General features: G+C 36.9%; 1 protein-coding gene across 5 annotated transcripts in view; it reads left to right on the top strand.

Moving 5' to 3' along the window:
• ZFPM2 (zinc finger protein, FOG family member 2) overlaps positions 1–24,796 on the top strand; it is a 312,841-nt gene that overhangs the window by 213,098 nt on the left and 74,947 nt on the right. The window contains exon 1 of one of the 5 annotated variants that reach the window (XM_083822273.1): positions 5,647–5,779. The exons of the other annotated variants lie outside the window; for them this stretch is intronic. Coding sequence (XP_083678399.1) covers positions 5,731–5,779 — 49 coding nt within the window. The 5' untranslated portion in view covers positions 5,647–5,730. Of the gene's footprint in view, positions 1–5,646; positions 5,780–24,796 lie in introns of those variants that run through there. 5 annotated transcript variants of the gene reach the window in all.

Raw genomic sequence — 24,796 nt, 5'->3', positions numbered from 1 at the left:
GTTTGATCATGGTGGACAAGGTTTAAATCTGCAGACTTCTAATACACATCCAGGTCCCGGATTGGATTTGAAGTTTTGTGCTGGAGACACAGAGATAGTCCTGCAGCTTGTGAATTAAGATTTATCATTTTTTCATACTGCTTTTTTTTTTTTTCTTTTTTTTCCCACTTCTTGACAAAAATGAAAACACCTTAGGGATCCTGGCAAATGTTACTGCCTGAAATGAAAGAGCTGTTGTCAAGGTGAAACATTGACCTAGAAGCCTAAAATCAAACCTTGGTCATTCTTTTCAGGCAGCTCCATTGGTGCTGAGCATAAAATGTCTATATGGAAGGAAACAGGTCTGGATTTATCTGCAGCCTGTCAAACATTCCTACAGTGCATTTGTGGTACAATACACACTAACAGTGGCAGGTGTGCCATGTGAAAACAAAAGCTAAAAGCATCTAGAAATATATCCTTCCTCTGTTACAGATGGCTCTGTGTGTAACTTACAGTTTGAGCTGAGGTTTTTGTGCCCTTTAGCTCTCAATGTATTAAGCCTGATGGTAACAATTACGGGACGACTTTTCCATACCACGCCAGGCACTAAGCTCCCAGATCTGTGTGAAGTGCAGCCGCAATGTACCCATGCTGGCTGTAGAACTGAACTGCTCAGAACACAATCCTAAAATCACATTGGATGTACTTTGTCTCTAGCTGCTTACAAGCGAGGCTGTGATTAGGACACAAAGGAAGGAATTCAAGTGTCTCTCGGCCACTTAATTGACCTGCAAGACTGTGATTTATTGGTAGGTCCCTAAGCTCATATTCTTGTTACTCGGGAGACTCTGGCAGGTGTTTGCTGTGCTTGCTTACAGAGGCAACGGCACCGCTAGCATTTCTCACATCTCAAACATCGTGACCATGTATTGGATCTCACCTAGTTTGTTTGTTGAAAATACTTAGAATCTGTTTTACTTGTAAAAGCAACTTGTGCTCATTTTTTTCCTCATTGTTAATTTAGGAGCCTAAAGAGACTTCTTGACATTAGAGTAGTACAGAGACAATGTGTATGTTGAAAGAAATGGATAGCTCTTGTTGCAATACCAAGGACACTGAGATATGTTTTATGCTCAGAAATAATGGATTCAGAACTGGAAGCAATTGAAAAGGCTCTTCTGTTGTTCAGGTTTCCTTAAACAGAAATTGTGATCAACCCTCAGTCACATTCCTAGGTACGTCTCCCTCCATTGTCTTCCAGAAATTACCCAAGAGCTGTAGTCAGAGATCTTATGTGACTGAATCCTGACCTCTCTATTGATCCTGGGGATCAATCTGTGCACTCACTTATCCAAACATCATTGTCAGCATTTCCCTCTTTCTCCCACTGTATTCCAGCACTGCTCCCTACTGCAGGCAGAGGCCACAAGAATCAGGAGTTGACCATGGGGCACTGTGGTGCTGGAGCATCAGCGCACCTCACTGACATGCTTTTTTCCTAATATAAAGGCAATTTCACCCTGGTATTTGGGTCAGGTTATGATGTATGTGTAATAAAATCAAGGAGAGAGGGTGGAGGATAGGGAAAGAACTCCAGCATGGTGCAAAATGTGGGGGACCTCTGTTACAGCCCCCCTGGTAAATGAGGCAGGATGCTCCCACTGCTTTGCATCTGCTCTTCTTCTTTGGCACACCTCAGCCTTCCCACCATCTTAGTCTTCTCTGAAGAGAACTGAAGAAAGTATGGAGAAGTTGCAGCCTGCTTCAGTGTGTGTATAATGTTTAAGGAATGAACCCTGTTAACTGCAGACACAGAGAAAACTTTGTAGCTTTCTCACATAATTACTTTCTGTGTTACAAGAAGAACAGAAAAATAAATAGAAAAGCTGTTCTAGATTTGAGTTTTTCTTTCTTGTGTCAGTTTCATACCATCACGGCATGGGGGGCAATGTGATGCTGACAATCAGAAATACGTGCTAGAGTGTGCCAGAATGATGATAGTTGAAGCCAGGTGTGATGCTGAAGCAGATTTACTAGAGGTTTTCTGTGACTGCATGGTGATACGCATTACTTAATTGGTTGGTGGCCTGCAGAACCAAGGCTTACTGTTGGAGCAGAAATTACCTGTAAAATTTCCTGTGATAATATTACATGCATGCATATACATGTATATATAACATATATATGTATATATATACACTTACATATATATAAATGACTCAGGCCTTAGTTAAAGTGTTTCACTCGAGCCACAGAAGGTTCTGAAATTTCTAGAACTACAGTGTGTACTGCATAGGAGTCTCTAGCTATTCTGAATAATTACACCTTCACAGGTTAATGATCTTTGAGAGGAAATATTATGAATTTGAAAAGAAGCGTAGAAGACAGAGGTAGTAAGTGATAGCTAATGTTGTTAAGCACTCAGGAGAAGTGCTAGTCTTAGTTTTACAAATTGCAGGAGAGCACTGGTTTTGCAGTAAAGTGATGAACACAAGAGATGACATGGAAAAACATAAATTTTAGGGTGTGCAAATCAGTGTAAAAAGAATATTGAAAACTTAGAGTGTATTAGACACTAGAACACAGGTGTATTCAAACTATCGGACAGCTTTATAATAGTCGTAACTTCTTATTTAAAAAATAGAAGTACACAGGTAATACGTACTGTTCTCTATAACATTATTTTGGTGATTGGAGTATTCCTTGTAACAGTGATGGTATAGATACACGTAAAAAAATGGAAATTTGCTTTTTCAATTGAATATATAAAAATAATGTGGTAGAAACATCCCATTGTACAGTAAGAACAGTGCACAAATTATTCAAAATCTGAACAAATGAAAGACACTCTTGAGAAAACCAAGGATCGGTGTGCTAACAGGAATTGACTGTGCATACTAACGATACACACTGTTAGTTTCTGAAACCACAGTGAGGTATTGTGGTTCATCTGCTAGCTGAAACAAATGTTCAGAAACATAGGAACAGAAGAGTCTGAGATATAGGGGAGACAATTGTGCCTTTGGCCAGCCAAAAAGTTCGCTTTTACTATAAGATGGGCAATTGAACTTGAAGTATGAGATTATAAGGAACTGTTCTACACTAGGAAATGAGACGCTGGCATCAAGTGATCGCTGTGCATCTTCTATTAATAAACTGTTCTTTTAAATGGGAACAGGCTTGCTTTTATGGTGGTTGCACGTGCATTTTAATGGATTTAAATTATGAGAGGTTTAAATGCATTTTCAAGTTACAATTAAATGAAAATTTAAAATAAGACTGACAGATTGCTAAGGCTAAGCCAGTTTTATGATTAAGGTTCAATTAAATTATATTTATCGTTGGAGCAAATGAAGTATAAAATCACAAACAATGATATTTTTCAGTGGCTTACTTTGGTGGAAAGTGTAGCCTGAAGTATGACTTCAAGACTTTTATCTTCCTTTCCCTCCTAAAATAGAAATTAATTAGGGCTAAATAAGAGTTGGTTATATGTTCAGAACCCTGTCCCGTCTTTCATGGGCGAGTGCTCCAGCAGCAATTTACTAAGGAAGCTGTTTGTGATGGAAAGTATTATGCATTTTATTTGTTTTTAACTAGATAAATTAGGGGAAAAGTTGAAATTTTAATAATAGATTAAAGAATGAACAGTTTTTGTTGCTTTCTTGGAAGACACTCTCAACCCTTTGCACTATCTCAGAAGATCTGCTGAGGTCAGCTCTGTAAATACAGTTCTTTCTCTTTCCATGTGTTTTCTTTGTAAATCCTGGAATGTCATAAGCTTTGCAGTGAGTCAAGGAGAGAATACTGGTTTTGTACATGCAAGCTATTTCTCAATTACGTCCACTGGACCATAACATGTGAAACATGACAATTTTCTGGTTTGCCACAATATGATCATCTGCTCCCATGTGTGGTACTGCTCTGTCTATCTGATGCACTTCCTACAATTCCTTATTTGTTGTCCTACAGAAATGTGTGCAAAAGAAACAACATTTTGCATTGTTTCTTTGGTTTGAACTTAATTATAGGACATATAACAAATGGATTAACTTCGGAAATTGAGCAACTTGACTCTTTTGGCAGATCTGTTCTTAAAAAAAAAAAAAAAAAAAAAAAAAACAGATCCATGGTTTAATAGCAATTGGCATTCTTTCCAAAATACTATCCCTCTCCTTTATAAAAATACTCCTAAGTGACATTAAGGAGAAAAATTAATGCCTGATCTAAAAAAATCTGTAATATATTCAGCTAGAAGATTCCAAAAAAGTGATGAACTGATACATGACCTTCTTCCTTTTAAGAACATATGTACATGTTCAGCAAAGCAAAGCATGATCCTAGCATTAGCACTTGGATTTTTGTTGTGTTGGTACTTATTGCAAAGTCTAAACATGTGAATAGATGAATACTCAGAAGTCTAATTGTTCAGAGATAATTGAGATCCTTCATCAGAGAAGTCTGCAAAAGCGCCCATTGATAAGTACTTTCCTTAGCAAAAGCATTTGCTTTAGCTCCTGCTAAATCAGTAGGTGAGAAACCAAAGAGTTGGCTCTTAAGCTGAAGATACTGAAGAAAATTCTTCAGATCCAAAGTGCTCTTTTTGTATGTCAGTTCTGTGTGGCTGTATCATGTCTGTTGTCTTGTCTCTGAGATGTTAGTATTACAGAAGAATCAATAGCAGCTGATTAGCTGATGTTTCATTTGAGCACACTTGCCTGACAGACTACCATTAATATTCAGAAGCAGCCTTTATTTTTATGTAGTTTCTTTACCTTCTTTCTTTGTAGAGGAAGTTTGGGTCAATTTGCTTTTTCAATTGGCAGATTCCATCCACTATTACTAATGATGTTGGTTATTGAGAAAAAGAAACAGCCTACATTTTTTTAATGGTAAATCTGAACCTAATTCTCTGTTCTGGAAGTGGTCCTATCAGATTTTAGCTGTATGCCACGAATCAAACACCTGATTTATCAATCTGTGTCACTTTTACATAGTAACAACTTGTCAGATCCTGGTACAAGGTTGGCTGTGATTCATGCTGCAATGAATTAGCTAGCTTTACCCCCCAAAATTAGCTAGTAGAGGCATATGCCCAGCTGAGCACAATGAAAAATTGTGCTGTTCCTTTTCCAATTATTTATTTTCATATGGCACCTCTGATGAAAATGTGCTAATATTTGTTAAGCTAGAGAGTTTTGTAGAATAACACTGTAAATGGAGAACAGAAAAAGAGAAAAAACTGTATTCCAAAGAATAAGAATTCTGCTTTACTTAGGAAGCAATCTTGTATTTCTTTGGTATTATTAGAGACAAGCTAGAGTTTTAAACTCAATATTCTTGTAGGGTTATTATATTATTTTGCTTTATCTTGACATGACATAACTATTGTTTCTATGGAAAACAGGATTTTTTCCATAGCACCGAACCCATTAAATTATATCCTTAACATATGGAGTATCTGTTTAGGTTTGGGGGTACTTTAAATATTTTCAGTATATAGGATTTGATTGTTGCATTTTTTATGATTATTATTAATTTTATATATATATATATTTGGTATCGTAGTTATTTTCATTGGCATCTACTGGTACAAAACCAATATAGTGGAATAAAGAGCCATCCCATAATTTTTCTCATTCCTTTTTTTTTTTCTTTCATAGAGGAAATGTCCAAAAAAGGCTGAACCGAGTCTCTGAGTAGTCCTTTCCTGTATGTATAACATATAACAATTATAAGCACCCAAAGATGCTTAACCCCGCCCTTGATAGATGGGATAAAATTGCCACAAGACAGGGTAAGTCATCAGCAGGGACTTACAAGTCCTCTTCCATCTCTTCATCGTAGGTTCTAATTATTGCATTACCAGTGGGGCTGTTTGGTAAATTAAAACACCAGAGAGAAGCAGTGCAGGACTTTACGTAGAGTTCAGGAGATGAAAAGGACTGCCAGAAGTAATTGAATCCTAACATTTTGATAATATGTGGGTTGCTTAATTACATTTGCCTTTGTTCCCTTTTGAAAATAAGATGCATAATTGTCTCTTTTTTGGAGTTTATGGAGTGGTCTGCATCTGATAGTCTAGCACTTGATGACACAGGTGGACTGATAAATTACAGACCAATAGCAATAGTGTATATTGCATTTTCAATTTTTATTTTGTTTTTGTATCACCTTCTCAGAATATTTCATATAAGCTAAACTAATCACATACAAAAAAAAGAAGGTATTCTATATTACTCTTCATGTTTGAGGAGCCCAAATAGTGAATGTATGATTTATGGCATTCATGGCTGAAATGCAGGAGAGTTTTCTTGAGTGGCAATGTTTTTAAATGCTTTGTAGTATGCACTAACAGTATTTTTAAGGCACAAGGTAAGTAGCAAACATTTCAAGCCTTATTATTCAGGAAAGATTTGGATGCTCAGCATGTCTCTACATCTATCACTATAAGGAGTCAAAGAGAATAAAGGATTATTTGGAAGTATATTGATGTATTGTTGAAATGTAACTACTCAGTCAGCCAGGCTTTTGATAACTGTTGTATATACTTGGAGTTGGAGGTGCTGACATGTAGCACGGCTGTATCTCATTAGGTTTGTGTAAGAAAAGTGGGAATTTTTCTGAATGTAGTTGGTGCACTCTTTTTCCATTTTTATCTATGCATGACTCTTCCTTTGGGAGATTTTATTGTAAAATACTTTCTTATCCTATGGACAATTCATTTTCAGATGCTGTGAATTTGAAAACACTCTGGTCATTAGTTGGAGAGAGAGTTTACCATCAGGTAGAAACAAATTCAAGTAAATTTAATGTTGGCTCTCAGACAGAAGAAACTAATACTTAAAATATTACCAGCCAGTTCTGGTATTTAATTTACATCAAAATGAGGTATAGCTCTATATCTGGATATTAATTTGTACTTCCACAGAAAGCACCAGCATTTGGATTTGGGAAGAGGTTTTAAATCTTGGCTTGACACCATTTTTTAAAATTGTACCCTTTTCTAATTCATATCTTGGTCCAATCTTAACCTGTTATGTAACATTTCAAATTGGGAAAGATTGTGAATACCTGCTTTTCTTGGAGAAAGGCAAATGCATAAAGGCAACTGAACAGAGTGAATGTAGTGTTACTCTAAATTGTCAAATTTTCGTAGTTCTCTCTAATACTTCTCAGGTTTGTCTGATGGTGATATAGCCTCAATAGATGCACTAAGGAAAGTGCCAAGACCAGCTTTGACAGGGTTTTCTTTTTTTTTCTTTCTTTTTTTTTTTTTTCCCTTCTCTTTCTCTTTTAATCCCTGTGGGGCTCTGTGATTTTTCATAGCTGGACTAAAGTTGTGTCAACGGGAGACTTGCACCATAAAGACTGAAATGTTAAAGAAAGCTACAAGGAACAGCTTTGAGGCAAGGTTTCAAGCTTTGTCATCACGCTTGAAGAATTTTCTGTTTAATGTACTGTAATGCAGTATTCAATGGGGACAAGTTTAATTGAGTTTTACACAACCCAGTTGGGAGTAGCGCTGCAAGGTAGGTGATGTCTAGGTTTTTAATCTTCCACTCCAGAGAGGCTTGTTGACGAAGTGGTTCTTTCTCTTTGTAAGAAAAAAGGGAAGCATGAGAAATGATACATCCGTGGATAAAACCAATTGGCAACCCCCAAAGGAATGAGGGCGATAAGGCGAATCCAGCACTTGTAAGAAATAAAAGAATCCAACTGTTCATTTAAATGAGAAACAACACATGTGATTGAGGAGGCAGGGAGGCTGGGCGCTGGAGTGGGGAGGAAGGGACGAACAAACAGAGCGGCTGGTGTCGGAGTTAGGCATCCCGGACAAACAAGCTGGGGTTTTTTAGGCGGATTACCAAAGAGATAGTTAACGATGTGTGTTTTTTAAAGCAAAAGGAGAGTCAAGCGCTTCTTATATCGTAGGTGGATAAAGTGGCAGGAGGGAGGATGCTGCTGTTAGGCAAGCCCTACTTAAAGAATCGCTATTCCTTCCCTGAGGCCTAACAGCGGCTCTCTATCAAACAGCGTAAAAATAGCACTGGACCCTGTCAAAGAGAAAATAATACCTTCTGTGTAAGCCGTAGTGTATTAAACTGTAGTCCTGTTCAAGTTACTTCTGCTAGAAGTTAAGCAGCCGAAAGGATAAAAGTGTTCAGTTGATATACTGGCAAGTCATCTCCCTGCTCTGTATCACTGCTAAAATAAAAATTGTTTAGCTGTCTCTAAAATCACTGTTCATTTTTCATTAAAATTTCTGTTCTTGTTAATAGCATACAATTCTGTGTTCTACCATATTTGACTTTTCACCTGTAAAAAGATACTGATACTGTTTCACTTGTTTTCTTGGAAGATTTAAATATCTTCCAAGGAGATTTAACATGGTATACAACATAAACAGGTTTGTTTGTTTTGTCATTTAATGCTCACATTGGCATATTTGCTCAGAGAGATTTTCCCACTTTTTCTGGAGTCCTTAATGGGAAGAAATTCAAGGTTGGTCAGTGAGAGTTTTCAGGTTTCCTCTGATACTTTAACATGAAATTTCTAATTTTGCTTCATCAGAATCAAGAAGACTAACACACTACCTTTTCCATAAAATGCTGTAAGGAGTGGTGTGGTGTACATCCAGGTGAGGTTTTCACCTCAAGAGAGGCTGTGGGGTGACCAGAGCTGAGCCAGAAGGCCTTTGCCCGCCTCTCCATCCTGCTTTTGCTCACCTGCCCTGCTGCCGCCCAGAATCATCTGGCTTTGGGCATGTCAAACCAACAGCAAGTTTAACCCAAAGCATCTCTAATAACTTGACAGCACCCCTTTCCTTGTGCAGATATGGTGGCTTTAACACCCACCATAGGGGAGGTGTTAACCGTAGCTAGCTGCGAGTCTGGCCTACTTGTGGGCTGAGAGCGGGGGGTGGATTTCATAATGGTGTGGAAAGCCTCGGTAACCAGTGAGTGTGTGGGAGGGCTGAATTTCACCCGCAGAACACATACGGTGAGACAAATTGAACACTGCAGCGGAATATAAGGAATTTACACTGTGCTTCTTCCCGAGGTACCACCAGAATCCCTGCTAAATTTATAAATACAGTGCACATGCAAAGTATATAGCTGAGCAAATAATTCACAATGAATAATTTATCTAACAAATTTAGCCTTTTTTGGGCTCATGAAATATCCATGAACAGATCTGTGATTTCTAACTGCAACCTTTATAGTGCATTAGCTTGATGGGGGGGGTGGGGGGGGGGGATGAGAGAGAATGACATGACGATGACTTTAATTTAATTTCGTTGTGTAGTTTGGTGTAAAAAATTAAATCCCTGTTATTAATCACATTAGTATTTTAACTTGTCCAAAAGTAGGCTTTGAAGTTCAGCCATCAGCAAAGTGAAGGGGTCACAGGAGATAATAGGTGTTCTTACCTTGCTGTGGCTGCTGTTGTCCAGAAACATTTTTCTGTAGGCTAAGTTTCATCACAATGATTTTGTTTTTGCATGGTCTCTAGTCAGCGTAGAAAATACAGAAATATCTCATCTTTAATGTTAGTGAATAGTCTGAGCAATAATAGCCAATGAAGCACAGCCTTCAGATTAAAAACTGAGGTAGGAGGGCCTGCATGGATGGAGATGCATCCTCAACTTTTGTTGATAACAATGACTGTTTTGAAGGATTTTGCAATATAACTCTCTTACAACACATAGAATATATCCCTGTTACAGCCTGACAGTGACATCCCTTTGTCTATCTGCACGGGGAGAAATGAAATGCCTGTTTTACAAGGTTGTAGCAAAATTTGGAGCAATGCTTTAAAAGTGAACTGTTTGTGGTTAAATAAGCTAAAAGTCCACGGTTTTCTTAGGTAAACAGTTTGAAAACATAACATTAGCAGATATGGTTAGATGATTCTTAGATGATATATTTTTTTCAGTATCTGCTTATCTTTCTACTCTAGTATTTCCTCTATAGTCAACCAAAATCATCAGTATTTACTGTGGACTAAACATTTATGAGTTTAACTGGTTTCAGTTAAGTTGCCAGCTGATTTTTGCAGACTTATTAAAAATACAGTTAGACATTTTTACTGGTGATAACCTTTCAATTTATTGAATTTCTCCCATGATCCCAAAATCCGCCCTCCCAAAAAAAAAAAAAAAGGTGTTTCCCAAATTTTATTGTTATTTATGTAAAGCTTTAACCTCAAAAGTAATGTTTAAGAAGTAGGCAGAAATATAAGAAATTCTAAGCTGTTGGGAAACTTTAATTAGCTGTGGCTACTGTAACCAAAATAATGCATTTGTCCTTCATTTAGCAAATTTAAGGATAACATATGTTCTGTGATACTCTCGCAGGTTTAATATATGACTCTGCCCAGAAGAACAACTTCAGTGATAATATCTATCAGATCAATAGATATGCTTATTGTCTTCATTCAAAATTAAATCTGTAGGCTTTGAAGAGGAAAAAAAGTTTACTCTCTTTCATTTCTCTTGGTACGACAGGGTTCAATACAGCTAAGAAATTGTGAACTGGATTTTACTCATACATGTCCTCATCAGAATGGTTTAATAAATGCCAAGCCATTCTATATCAGTACAAACCTACTGAGGGCATTGAATGCCTTCAACAGCTGTCATTAAAAAAAGACCTAATTTGGTCCTCAGAAACACTCTTGTTGGTGATGAGTGATATAGAAAGAACTCAGCTTGACTTCTGGAGCCAGGATGAGTTTACAGAACAGTTTTGTCTTCAAAATGGATTCACTGAACATAGAAATAATTGAGATGTCATGAAAAGCCCAGCCTCGATTTATAATAGGTCATGACAACACATAATAAAAATAAATAATTCAATAATTCCATTTTTGGTATTACATAATAACAACAAAAAAAAAAGTCTTTAGGACATTCAAAAACAAATCCCACTGCAATCAGCTGAACATTGCATGAAGAAAGAAGGAATTTTGGCATCTCTCCATTCTCAAGACATAAGACAGTTTTGTTTGCTTATAAGAAAAATAGGCATGAGATACTTTTCTTGCCTTCTCTACAGAGCCGTTCCAAGCAAAAATCACTGAATGTTCTCTGTGAAGGATGTATTCATACATTTCCAGAAATGTTGGTGTATGTAGAATAAAATAGAACAAAAGTAATTATTCTAGCAGGTCCTCTGGAATGATCCCAGATACCAAGATAGAGAGCACATCCATTCTCTCATCCACCCAAATTCATGGAAAACAATTGCTCAATCACAGTTCCACATTTAGTCCAAATGGTAGACTATGACAAGCATCTAGACATAAATGTGACCTCTATTCTTCTTAGCATCCAATTTGTAAATGTCATAATTTTGCCATTTCACAGCAGAAAAATGAATAAGATCAGGGAACAAGGGATTTTCTGAGTACCATGTTACTGGCCATCTTTATTCCTCTCACAGAAGTGTAAATGTGTTTATGATTGCATGTTCGTCTTCTTAGGAAACTGAAATATAACAGAGCATTACACTACAAGAAGTCCTCATATAGAAAACTGAAGCACTCCGTAGAGCACCTATATATTTCATTTTGTGCTTCGATCACATTAAAATAGAATATTTCAGTGAAGCACACGTATCTAGCCTTCACAGAGATATACAGACCGACACTGACATTGGATCTTAATCTTTTTTTTTTTTTTAATGCAGTAACAAGTTCCAGTAATATTTTAGCATTCATTGCTTTACATATAAGTGGTTTGTAACCAGAGATGACAATCACATCTATACCTTAAAATGTTGGGGTACTTTGCTGCTTGATCTTTGATGTTAGGTAAGGTGGTCTTCTGAACATCACATCTAGCACTCATGGTGAAGATACTGGTTCTGTACACAGTACTGTGGGAGGGAGGCTTGTGTTTTGTGACTTACTGGACATTGAGCAATTAGAAGAGTAAAAAATGGCAACAGTTGTGGGCCTGACTGAGTGAGAGAGAATAGCCTTGTCAGTAGCAGGTTGGAGGGACGGTTCCTGGTGAGCAATGGTAAGGAGTTACCCTTCATAAGGTTGGGCTAATGTCAGAATTGTGACATCAAAGAGCAGATGAAGGGGGTACTGCAGGGACCAGTGAATGGGGAAGTCATAGATGATACTAGTGAGGAAAATAAGTATTCTCTTTGAACCTTGCGCTGGGGGGATGATTTAGTAATGGGTGTTATTTCAAATTATTTCAAGCTTGTGCTTTGGTGGAAAACAAACAAACAAACAAACAAAACTCTTGAGAGCAGCACAAATGAGAGCTAAATACCTGTACACAGCTGCAAGAATATTGGTAGTTTTTCTTTCTAAAAAATTAGAATGAAATAATATATTAAGATAACATAATTGGGTAGGAATCAGCAAGGCTTAAATGCAAACAGTTCTATATGGGAAGAGTATAGAAGCTGTTAGAAAACATGAAAACATTACCCAGAAGCACAGACTTCGGAGATGAAAACATGCATGGAAAGAATAAGAAAGTGAGAATTTATCTTTCTTTCACAGATGATAACATCAGCTCACCTATTATTAATAATGTAATATGTAATCATGAGTATCTATAAATTTCCTATAAATATATGATAGCTATTAGTTCTATCTTACTTTATAATTAATTTCTGATATTGTCTTGATGCAGTTGGAAACAATTTCTAAGAATAAACTCTCAAGATTAATACTTGTAAATATTAACTATAAAGTCTAATAATGAGCTCATCTATCCAAGTTATTCATTATTTCACTGCTGAGCAAGTAAAGATCAGAAGACAAAGGTAGTATCCTATTATTACTTTACATTAAATTTTATTTTGGCATTAGAGAGTTTGCAGCTTTGTAATTCCTTTCTGGAAAAGCATAGGCTTATTTTTTCCCACCTAGTTTCTGAAATTAATATTGAAATTGCAAAATCCCTTCATTTTCAGGTTTTTTTTTAGTCTTCTTAGAAATGCTGCCTTGAGTTTTCTCACAAGATATTTAATTCTTGTCAAAATGCTTCAGTTTCACCAGAATTTAGGAAAAAGAATTGAAATGTGAGATTAGGCAGTGATTTAGACTGCTAAGTATATTGAAAAAGAAATTAGATTTATTTTGTCAAGTTTGAATTATTTTTCAAGAGTTTTTGGTTTTGTTTTTAAGAATGATATTTTCTATGGAAACAGAGAGATCTGTACGTTTGTGGGGTACAAGCCCAATTCTGTTAATGAGATGTGTTGCAATTGCTAAAGAATTGCAAGGAATGAATGATTCCCAGGAAATGAACGATGGAAAATGTGGGTGCATTAATCAGTCCATCTTGTCTTTCTTTTGCCAAGAAAAAAAAAAAAAAGAAAAAAAAAAAGAAAAAAAAAGCAAGCATGCAAGCAAGCATCATACTCTCTCTGATATTAAAATCTATGGGAATTTGATGAGATAAAAGAAATGTTAAATGAACATTCTTCCTCTAAACAGACATGTCTAGAAAGGCAATTTTAGTAGTACAGCAGTGTAGCATTTTGTTTTTTCTGCAATAAAGCCATCAGATCAATAAAAAATTATGTAGCAGATTATTATTACACTGTGCTCACCATAGCTCTAATCGTAAATAATACAGCAGTTATCCTGGTTATATTAATTATAATTAGAATGCAGATAATGCAGACGGTCTTTTATTACTAGAGCCAAATCAATTTTCCAGTGTTATTCAATGCAAGGTCACACAAAGTTGCTGAAGCTCTTAGACTTCTTATGAAATGACCTGCATATGTAAGAGAGGGTTTGGCTCAGCTGTGTAAGACACATTGACTGGGAAGTGCATTGAAATAATTACAGCCATGAACTCTTGCCTATAATGGCAGAATTTCATTTTATAAAGTAAGCATAGCTATAATCCAGGCTCCTTTATGGTGGGAAGCCTCATAAATCTTTCAGAGAAGACCAAGTCTTTCTCTTATTTGTAAAGCAGAAATCAAAATGAATTAGTTTCAGTTGTTATTCTTTCCATCTGTACTGTTGTGTTAAATATACAGAATGTGTCCGTGTTGTGTATTAATATGAAAAAAAAATTAAAAGAAGAAAATACTTAACAGACATTCTGCTTCATCATTTCAGCAGAGGCAGTTTTAAAGTTCGCCAGTTTTGGTTCTGGGGCTCTCCTGGATCACTTAAAGCTTTTATCATCTTTTAGGATTGTGCTGGCTTAATGTATTTGTCTTCTATCTCTCAGTTTAACGCAGACTCACAGAGGAGCTGATATGTTTAAAATGTGCCTGTCTGTCCTGTAGCTGATGAGCAGATTAGTAGGACACTGCCAGATAATCATCTCTGAGATGCATTGGATTCATACGCGTAAAAGACACATGGCAGAGAGAGGGAAAGATCATGAAGAGTGTATTTTAGTTTTGTGTGATTCTGTTTTATTTAAGTATGCATACAGATGGACATTAGATATCCTATACACCGCGTTCCTGCTTTGTAGAATTCACTTTTCTTCTTTTTGTTCTATCTGTCATGTACTGAAGTGCTTCCACAGAAACAAAGCAAACAACTGTCAACAGAGCAGAGGCTGCAAGTAGGATCTGGTTAGTGAGAGGCACAGGGCTAGGAGCAATTTAAAGAATAGAGGGTTTGTTGCTATTTGCTAGCTTGCTTACTCTTCTTTGTTTTGCTTTTTTAGCCAATAGAACTGATGTAGAAAAAAGGAATAGCCCTGCACAGAGAAACATTCATTTATTTGAAGATAGCAGTGATACTTAAATCTTTAATATTCCTCTACAAACTGTGCTCTCAGGTGTGTTTGCAAATTTGCTTTTAAATCAGTGACAGTTTGGCATATGTCTGGGAGCACAGTTGCCCAGGAAAGCTCGTGTGTAAGCTCACGTGTATATTTGGTCTTACATCTGGCCTCTAAGACATACCTTAAGTCAGCAGCGTGATGGCGTTTTAAAAAGGGTCTCTGATCACTTTTTGCTTTTTAGCTTGTCATAAATCCTATTATCAGCAGTACCTGAGCTTGAGGAATCTATTCATTGGAATCAAACTGCTTCCTTCTGACAATAACCAAGGAAGGAGACAAAGCCATTTGGCAAGCAAATGAATCTTAAGTACACACACTGGAAATGTTTATACTTTGTTCTAGATAAATGTAGCGTGTATTTTGATAGTATATCACAGTGTTCAGCTTATATAAGGTGAATGGGTTTTATGGGTGAGAGAAAATGTGAGAGAAATAGAGGAAAGGGTGTTAGGGAACCTTGGTTTAAAGGGCTTTGAGGCTTTACCCAGATATTGGAGATTTGGAGATTTGTACTTTCAAACCAATTTATTCAAAAGGTAAATTGAAAAAAAAAAAAAAAAGAAAGAAAGAAAGAAAGAAAGAAAGAAAGAAAGAAAGAAAGAAAGAATTGCTTTTAAGAGATATTTCCATTGTATTTATATGGTATATTTCTATTTTATACCTATGATATTTTTCATGGGTATATCACTACTGTGCGAGCTGATTTAATATTAAGTTGATCTGTCTGAGCCCCACATGCCTCTTTAATTTGGTGACAGTAATTTAATCAGGATTTCCCATAAGCCTCCCATTCTCTACAAACACATTGCTGGCTTTGTTTGGTTTGGTTTTGTGTTTTATTTGTAATAATAGTACTAGTTACAGTTCTTGCAGGTTCAGGGCATCATACCCCAAGTTTGAGGGGTAAGACAGAAGAAGAAAAAATTGGTGCAAAATTGATTTTAGTTTACCAGATTACTGAAGTTTCTGCTTCAATGTACCCATTAAAAGCCCAGAATGCTTTTCTTCCTTTTCTTCAAAGTTGCTTGTTTTTATATAAAGGAAGAAGACTTCCACTTAAGAAAAGTTCATGTTAAAACCAAGCAGTACAAAGGTACAGTATATTAAAACCAAGCAGTACAAAGGAACACTATATGATCTCTTAGTGTACAACTTTTTCTTTTCTTGCTTAAAAAAATCTGGAGCTCATGGTATATATTCTTGTGAGTTTTTTTTTTTTTAAGGCACTCTATCTCAGAGGTAGCATGTGTATCAGGGGAGGCAGGGATTGCTATGGTAAGTACCCCTGCTTCAAATAATAGGATTTGGGAATTATTTTCAGTCCAAAACATAAGGGAAAAAAATGTCTAAAAGTGACCTTGTCGTCTGAATTAACTTCCATGAGATTCCACTTTAAAATGATATGCCCAGTATTATCATTTTACTGCCAAAAACTGGGAACACTTCCAAATTTTGACTTACAAATTATTGTACTTCCAACTGAAAAAAAAAAAACAAAAAATGGAAGCTTTTTGAAGTACTTCTTTTTGTTGAATACTGTAATAGATGGCTCTGTAAAATCCTGCGTAAATGGCCAAGACCGCAAGTTCGAGCTGCCCCCAAGGCAGTCTTATCTTACACACAGGCTTTTAGAAGATTTTTGTTTTGTTCTTGAATGTGTGTAGTTTATGTGTTTCATCAGCAGATGCCTAGTTTTTTGCCTGACTCTACACCCCCATGTCAATACCACTCAGGTTCATGAGGGGAGTTAGCCGCAGGATTTGTGCTGTGCTGAAGAAGAAAGATTATCTTGACTGTGGGGCGGGGGGTTAGCGCATCGTGCGCGTCTCTAAAGTAAAGACTGCAGGAAAAAATGAGGAGGGCATAACTTTTTAATACACAATGGCATTCCTAAGTTAATATCGCATGCTAGAATTCAGCGGAACGTTTTACCATTCAGTGATCATTTTTCTTTACACCTTGTAAATAAACTGTTGCCCTTCTTCACGTGCATTCAGCAGCAGCAGGGTGGGTTTCCAATCAGCTACACAGGCTGCTGCTCTAAGTGCACTTGATAGCGTCTCCAGCAAATAGATTTAGAAAATATCCTTCCTACCGGACATACCCTCATGTAAGGATTACCTGCGATGGTATGATGCATTCTCGTACATTCAGGTGGCCTTGTGTGCCTCTGATCTATGCTGGCTTTCACTGCCACATTTTCAGAAATGGCCTTTCTGCCTCCTGATCACAACGTGAAGCAAAAAGTACCATCTGGACACTGCATGCTAAAAAGTCAAAGATCCGTACGCTGTATTATGCCCAAAAGGACATTTTCTTGTCAGTTAAGCTGCTATGTACTTTAGCCTGTCACTGATAACTAACAAAATTACAGTATGGTAATTTTAATTGGAAGCTCTCCATTTTTATCCCTCAGGTTTTTCTTTTATTCCCCGTGGCAATCTTTGGCAGCAGGCTCCTCCACCGTGGTGCCCGTGCGGGCACAGCCCCGTGGGACGGCGGAGCGGCTGGGTACCGCCGCTTCCAGCATCCCGCGTCCTCGCTGCAGCCTCTGCCCGGGAGTCTTGTGAGAGCCATCCATCCAAGCAGCAAGCCAGCTTAGCACGGCATGTCCTCCCTATAATTCCTTAATTCTGCTTCTTTTTACTCACCTGGAGTCCCAGAAACCGATTTGACAATTAAGGTTATAGGATGAAACAGGCAGTCCCCCCAACTCTGCTGGGTGTTGGAAGGATGATGATACAGGCCAGGAAAGGAGGCACAACAGGGTTAGATCGAGAAGGTGAACCGTCCCCTGTTTGAAAGCTGTAAGTAAAAATATTTAGGGAATCAGTGTTGTCCTTTTTGGAGAAGAGAGAGAGTGAGTGCCTCTCTCCTGAAATAAGAATAGCATCAGTAACTGCAGGCATACCGAGGAGGGGGTGGCTTGCTTTTAGAGGGCAAAAAGCAGGATAAGGACAGGAAAGTGGAAAGAGGAGGAAACAAACACGTGATCTGAAGGACTGCATTTCCTTTTTAAATATATACATAAAGATTGATGTTTTGTTTATATTTATTTGTCTGTTATCTGAGTGGTACACAGTGCAGGGAATGTTACTGTTTTTTCCTTTTATCTGGATGACTCAGAAAAGTAAAAAATGCAACTTACAATATTGGCTTATGGCCTGACAGAGTAGAAAGTGGTGCAAGCCCAACTCTCAGTCACCTCAGTCTCCCCTTGGAGGAGATTCGGATATATACACTTAACTTGGAAATAACTTCTGTTTTGTGAACTCCCCAAAATAGAATAAATCTGCATACGGACTTAGATATACAAATAATACCGCAGTACATCTTTTAAGAAAATTTAGGTCTCTACAGTGTTCCTGCCAGATTATGAACACAACATACATATTTTCCAAGCTATAAATCTGTGGAGGTGAACCTAAAGTGCCTTTCTGTGGCTTCACCATATCATGACTCAAAAGTGCTATAGTCTAACACCATGTTAGTTGGTGCAATACCAGCCGGATTTTGATAAAGCGTTTTATAAAAAGATGAATATATGTATTCCAAATTTAAGAGATTGTCAGTTCTTATCACCTTAAAAATTACCTTTAAATATACCAAAAATAGAAAATGTGAAAACAAACATCATTTTCACTTCAGTCTAAAAATGGGTCTGGAATTGTGACTGAGAGAATGGCATGAGAGAAGGAGAATGACAAGGAACATACGTGGCCTATAGACTAGATACAAAAATTATCCTACTGATTTTCATTGCATTATGTCATTGTCTTTCTTCCTTAACAGAAGTTAAAAAATGCTTTGTCTAAAAATCAGAAAAATAAAAAGTGAAGAAGGCCAAAATTAATCTGCCCAGTATACAGCTAAATTTATGAAAATAAGTTATTTTTATTTCCTAGATTTATTCTCCATTTTTTTAGTTTAGCTAGATTATTTTTGTTGCTGCAAATGAAGTACGGAAAAAGAGAAAACAAGGCATTTGATTATGCTTTTGTAATAGGAGAATAGTGGGTCCAATTCGTAACTCTCATCTGGATCATCATTTTGTGCTTTGTCAAAAAGATTTTCAAAAGCAGCAGAACATACTAAGTTAAAGTATTCAGACTACACTTTAGCTGAGAAAAGTCCATGTAGAGAAGTGGAAACTCTGCAACCTTTCTCTCCTGGAGGACCCCAGCTGCATTCCCCTGCAGAGAAAGCAAGTCGTTTGAGCTATAAGGTTGCTTGTGGGGATCCCCCACAGATCCCTAGCAAGGTAGCTTTCATACAGCTTTATTTCTCAGATGTTACCTCCAGAAACATTGCTCAGGAGGCAACGAAAAGGTTAGTGGGAAGCACTGGTAGACCTACGTACCTCATGGAGGTTGCCTATGTCTGTGTCATTAGAATCATATCAAAATAAATGCCTGCACTGAATGGAAAAAAAAAAAAAAAAGTTGCTGATGTTTTGGAGATGTTGGTGAAGGGGCAGCTTCCCCTGTGCCTGGGCAGCACTGCCAGTGAGAAATTCCCTGCTGTGGTGCTCAGTAAGGTGGCTCAGCCTTTCCCAACTTCCCTTCCACAAGATGAAGAAAGTTTTAGATTCCCAGAGACCAAATTCTTCCATTTGGGCCAAATCTTCAAAAGAACACATGTGAACTATGGCTGTGTGCAGACGATAGCAGAGTAAGCAACTCCTGTGCAGCCTGTCTAATCCTCGGCTCACTCCATTGTCAAGTGCTTCCAGCCTGAATGACAAAAGGCTCTTCCATTCCCTGTCTTTAGGCATCCTCTGCCCCAAAAGGAGACATTTTATCACAAGTGATATTTTTCCGACAAACTTACAAAAGGTATATTTGATTTTTTTTTTTAACAATGCCTTGCTATCTATGTTTATTTTAGCCTAGTCACAGTCCTGTTACAACTTTTTTATCAGACCTTGAAAACTGAGTATAAAAGTAGATTACTGCCTTTTCCTTCCACTTTTGGAAAGCTGGAATCCAATCTAACTCAAAACATAAAATATACTTTTGTTACCACAAGATTGCAACAGAGGTTAGTAGCAATGTACATTTTCTAGTATATTTTCAGTGAAGGGAGAGTTCATACTACAGCTATTCAAACTATATAGTATGTGAATTCAGGACAAAAATGAATTTAGTTTCCATTTTTCCTGTTCATCAGAGATGATGAACACTAAATGCAAAGTTCAGATTTAGATAAAAATTTCTTCAGGTCTGAATCTAATATTTGGGGACAGTTCTTTTACAACTCACAGGAATAAACCCTACAATAATTGAAAAGTCCATGGTTTTTTACTTTTGGGAAGTACAAATGGGCACATATTTTCTTGGGATGTGAAAATCTTAACTCTATGATAGCAGCAATAGTATTTGTAATAGTACAGTAAATTTATGATAACCTTTTTAGTCTGGCTAACTTGGCTTTTGTAACTCACATGCTGGATCACAAAAATGTGAAATCACTTTTTAGATAAATTGTTGACTATGATTATGACTAAGACTCTCATAATACTGTCCTGAAAGGCTAACTAACAGTTCTGTATTTGCACAGTAATGTCACCATAATGCAGGACTGAACCCCCAGTTTTGTAAACTGATAATTGTATCTTCTCTGGATGAGATATAGACATTTTTCATAGCATGGTCATATTTTTAAATTATTTTTTTCAGCACAGTTTTATTTATATTTGCAGAAAAAAAATAAGTTTTTCAAAATCTTGTGTAATTTTTTTTATTATTATTTCCACTGCTCTTTCAACAGTCAGGTGTTGCAGTGGGGACACCACTGGATAAAAACCAGAGTTGCTGTATGCAGACAGACAACATGATTAAGCAAACAGTATTTAATATGTGGTATGCTTTGGTGTCAGCACACCAGCAACAACTAAATTCATAGAAATACTGAAAGCGAAAGGGAGGCTTGGGTATGAAAGAAAAAACAGGTAGGTCTGTGGGTGCTGATGGGCAGTGTATCAGAAGTATGGGGAAACTGCAGAGAGCACAGAGCTTCGTTTTGGAAAAGTGTGGGTTGAAGACTTGTTTTAGGGGAAGATGGAGCAGACCTCGTGAGTAAAGGAGGAAGGAAATACTCCATGGGAGTGAGGACAAATATTTTATTACATGCAGTAGAAATGAGAAACCAACAGAGAGATGCAAAGGCAGTCATTACATGGCCAAGGCAATGGAAAATTATCTTGATAACAGAATTGTGAACAGATAGTAAGGTTGTTGCAATTAACGTGACGGTGTGGTTTCAGTTGTGTGGATGGATAGGAAAGGCTGTGATTTTGAAAGGTTAAATTAGAAGGGTAGGAGTTTTAAGTGACATTGGAAGAGACATTAAAAGCTGTTTCCTCCATGCTGCCCTTGAACTAGAAGCTGGGCATCAGAGAGGCAAGGCTAGCCAAGGTTTGGCATAGAGCAGAGTGGTGTATTTGTTGTTTAATTAGGCTAAGATTCTTAGATCCCAATACAATCTTATCCAAGGCAGAAAAGAAAAAGAAGTAGGGTGTTCATCAGACATGCTGCTCTACAGAAAACGTTGAAAACTAAGACCAGATAGACTAAAAGGAAGAAACGAGAAGCACCTGCAGTCTTTTTAGAAATGGAAAGTGCATGCCAGAGGTAGCTACAGAGGGGAAACAGCAAAGGGGAAAAATGCAAATCAAAGAACATTGATACCTTTTGAGGACATTGGTTAAAGAAAGGTTTGGATTAGAAGACTGTAGGACTGTCTTGGATACTCCTCTGAAGTAGAGTACTTGTTGCTGTGTTAAGCATTACTCCACATTTTGCAGCAGCAATCCTTTCTTCCTCTACTACTGCAAACAAAACAAAGCCCTTAAAGATACAGTTTCAAATTCTGCCCATACCAAGGTTACTTGAATGTTTCAGTGTGTTAAGTGTGTGGCAGTTAAGACTTCAAAATCCTCAGGCCAGGAATTGTTTTATTTGTATTTGCACATTTATTTGTACGGCACCATACACATCATTTTTACTAAATAAACGGTTGCTGTGTGTAGTTGATCTCTGTCTTTAAGTGATCACTGGACATAGATAAAATGAAGTCCAGTGTTTTGACATTTAAGTATTCTTACAAACCTGTGTGTTTTTTTTCTTTCTTTCTCTTATATATCCATCTCCCTTTCACTGTGCTGTTGTAGGAAATTTTCATTACTTTTGCCTGCATTTTTTTCATTGGAAGGGGAAGGCAATTTATTTTTTTCACTTTGGGGAACTTCAAGTAAAGAACAACAACAACGAAATTACTGGGAAGATATGGGTATGGAGTGTGGTTCTTCCCCTGTAGCAGGAAATGAAAAGTAAAAGGATCTGCAAAGAATGTTGAGTCTTTCAGCACTTTCTTTCAAAGGCAACTCTGGTGTCCTCTTACCGAAGGAGAAAAATCAATTGAGAATATTAAGAGAAAAAGAGAAGGTGGTGCAAGTGATAATAAATTACACAAAATCAACATAGTCACAAATGATTTCACAGAACAGCACTTAAAAAAAGAATGTAGAAATAAGGAATTCTAATGCAGGCAGTTATATTTTTGGAACTGTAGTGTCGAACAAATAGTTCCTTTTACAAGAGGAATGAATGGGCTCAACTTTACAGGGTCATATAAGCATTCTGACATTCAAAAAACCTCTGATTTCTACTTGAAATCAGTCTGGGACAAGGAAAGTGAAACGCTGGAACTGGTTATGTAGTGTACATCGGTAGAGGTCTTTAAGGGAAGAAAGGCTAAATGGAAAAAATTTCAGATGAACTAGGATGTGGTTGATTCTGTCTTGAGTCAAGTGGATGGAACAGATGATCTGTTCTGCAGCTCTACAGTGCCACAATTTGAGAGAGCAGAAGGCTAACATTTTGAAGATAATGTCAAACACCTAAATGATCAAACAAATACTACTGCATGCACCTCTTAGCACTGATGATTGGTTGCAAGATCAGAGTTGACAGGTTACACGTTGAAAAAAACACTCCATGCTCTGGAATAATATACTGTGTTAGAAAACAGTAACCCATTTGCACCAAATATAATGCGAAATTATTTCAGAGCGAGATACAGAAAATCAGAATTCAAATGTTCTTGCTATAAAAGCAAGACTATTATTGTAGTCTGCTTTGAAACAGCCCATCTGGTCTAAAAGTAGGTCTGCTAGCAAAAATACTAGTCAATAAATGACTAGAATTTCTTCAAGGGGTAAACTATTGCACTAAAAGTTGAGAAACAAAATGTATTTTCTGGATGCATTTGAAAAGTGAAAGAAATTATTAAAAAAAAATCTCTGTAAGATAAAAATAGTCTTTGAAATTATGTAAAGGCTGGTTCTAGCCCTCATTAGTCTATTCTGTTCTTTCTTGTTCAGCACCAAAATAAATTATCAGACTTAGAAAGATTTTTTTAAATTATCATTAGTTTCTATTCTTTGCCAGAACGTACATCTTACAAAACTCTTATATCTAGAGTAAGAGACAATGGCTCCCAGGTTAACCATGTAATTCCTTTGATCAAAGTATTGTCTTCAGAGAAATGGCCAAGTCAGTTCAAAACCACTAATGTGATAAGAATACTGGCTTTTATATGTAAAGTGACCTCATATATACAGGGAAGGTTAAATGAGCCTTCATACAGGTTCTTGGTCAGCATGCTGACAGTTCTGTAGAATTTGGCCAACTCAAGTGAACTGCGAGCAGTTATAAAATAATTGCTATGGGATATACCAATATTCATTAACAGGTTTTTCACCCTAGCTGCTCAAATGCATGACACTTCTATAGAGATAACGAGGAAAAAGAAGTTGAAAATTTTGAATGCATAAAATGAGTTATCTCCATGAATTCCAATCTACCACTTTTTTCCTTCTTCCCCCTCTTTGAAAAACATTTTTTTAGTTTTACTAATGACTAAGAAGAGAAGATTGTACTATGCTGTGAATTGCCTTTTTTTCTGTTTTTAGTTAAAACACTAAGAGATGCGAGTACAATTATTAGTGCTGGAGATTGTGAATATCTTTTGAAATGAAGGGCACTTGCCAAAAATCTGTCAAACTATAAATGACCCAAGTCTCACTCAAGAAATCATCTATTAAAAGTAGTGACCCACTAACCTCATTTTTTCAGAAAGACGGATGGGTAGTTATGGCAGGACAGTCCAAGAGATTTATGAAACTTTTAATTTCTTTGGGGGTCAGACAGTAAGATTTCAGACCAAGAAGCAATAGAAAATCACTGGTAATTTAAGCAGCAGGTACTGTTGCCAAATGAACTGTGTGTATTTAGACAGCTTTGTTAATGTTCAGCTCTTACAATGCCTGACTGTATTCAGGAACTCCATAAGATGTGCTTTTACATGGGTTTTTATTTTTGGGGAGTCCTCCAGTACTTCATACAACCTAACGGGAAAGAAAATCATTCTTCACTTTGTGAAAGTGAGATTATACACAGATTATTGGGCATTTGCTCAAGATACTCGAGAAAAAATTTCATTTGAATATAAGCCAAATATTGCAGTAGTTGTTGCCGTACAAATGTTCATAATAATAATCATTATCAATCTGCTTTCTGTGGCAATAAAGTCCCTAAATAGAGCCAGGATCTCAAATTGCAGTAATGCTAAACTCAGAACTGGTAGAGGCTGTCCTACCATTTTGAAATGAGTATGAGAGAAGAGAACAAATTAATCATACAATCACAGATGCTAGAAACATATTAAAACATCTTGCCAGTCTCTTTGCCATTCGTTTGCTCTTTATTGTACATCCTGCAGTATTCTGACAGTCTGGTTTTCAAAAGCTGTAGTCTTAAAAGTGATAGGTTACCATTACTTTCTCTTAAGAGCGTATGAGAATCTCGCTGATAAAGAGGATTTCAGAAGTTTAGGAAATGAATGCTGCTGCCACAGTGAGGAACTAGCAGTTCCAAATATATATAGGAATTTAAAGGATTTTTTAAAGGATTTTTTTGGTGTAGTCTCCATCTGAGATGTCTGTGTATATTTCAGTTT

The sequence above is a fragment of the Anser anser genome (assembly GCF_964211835.1).
Source record: "Anser anser genome assembly, chromosome: 2".
NCBI classification, from domain to species: Eukaryota; Metazoa; Chordata; class Aves; order Anseriformes; family Anatidae; genus Anser; species Anser anser.
The sequence above is the reverse complement of the archived record's forward strand: the minus strand, read 5'-3'. Positions and strand labels throughout refer to the sequence as shown.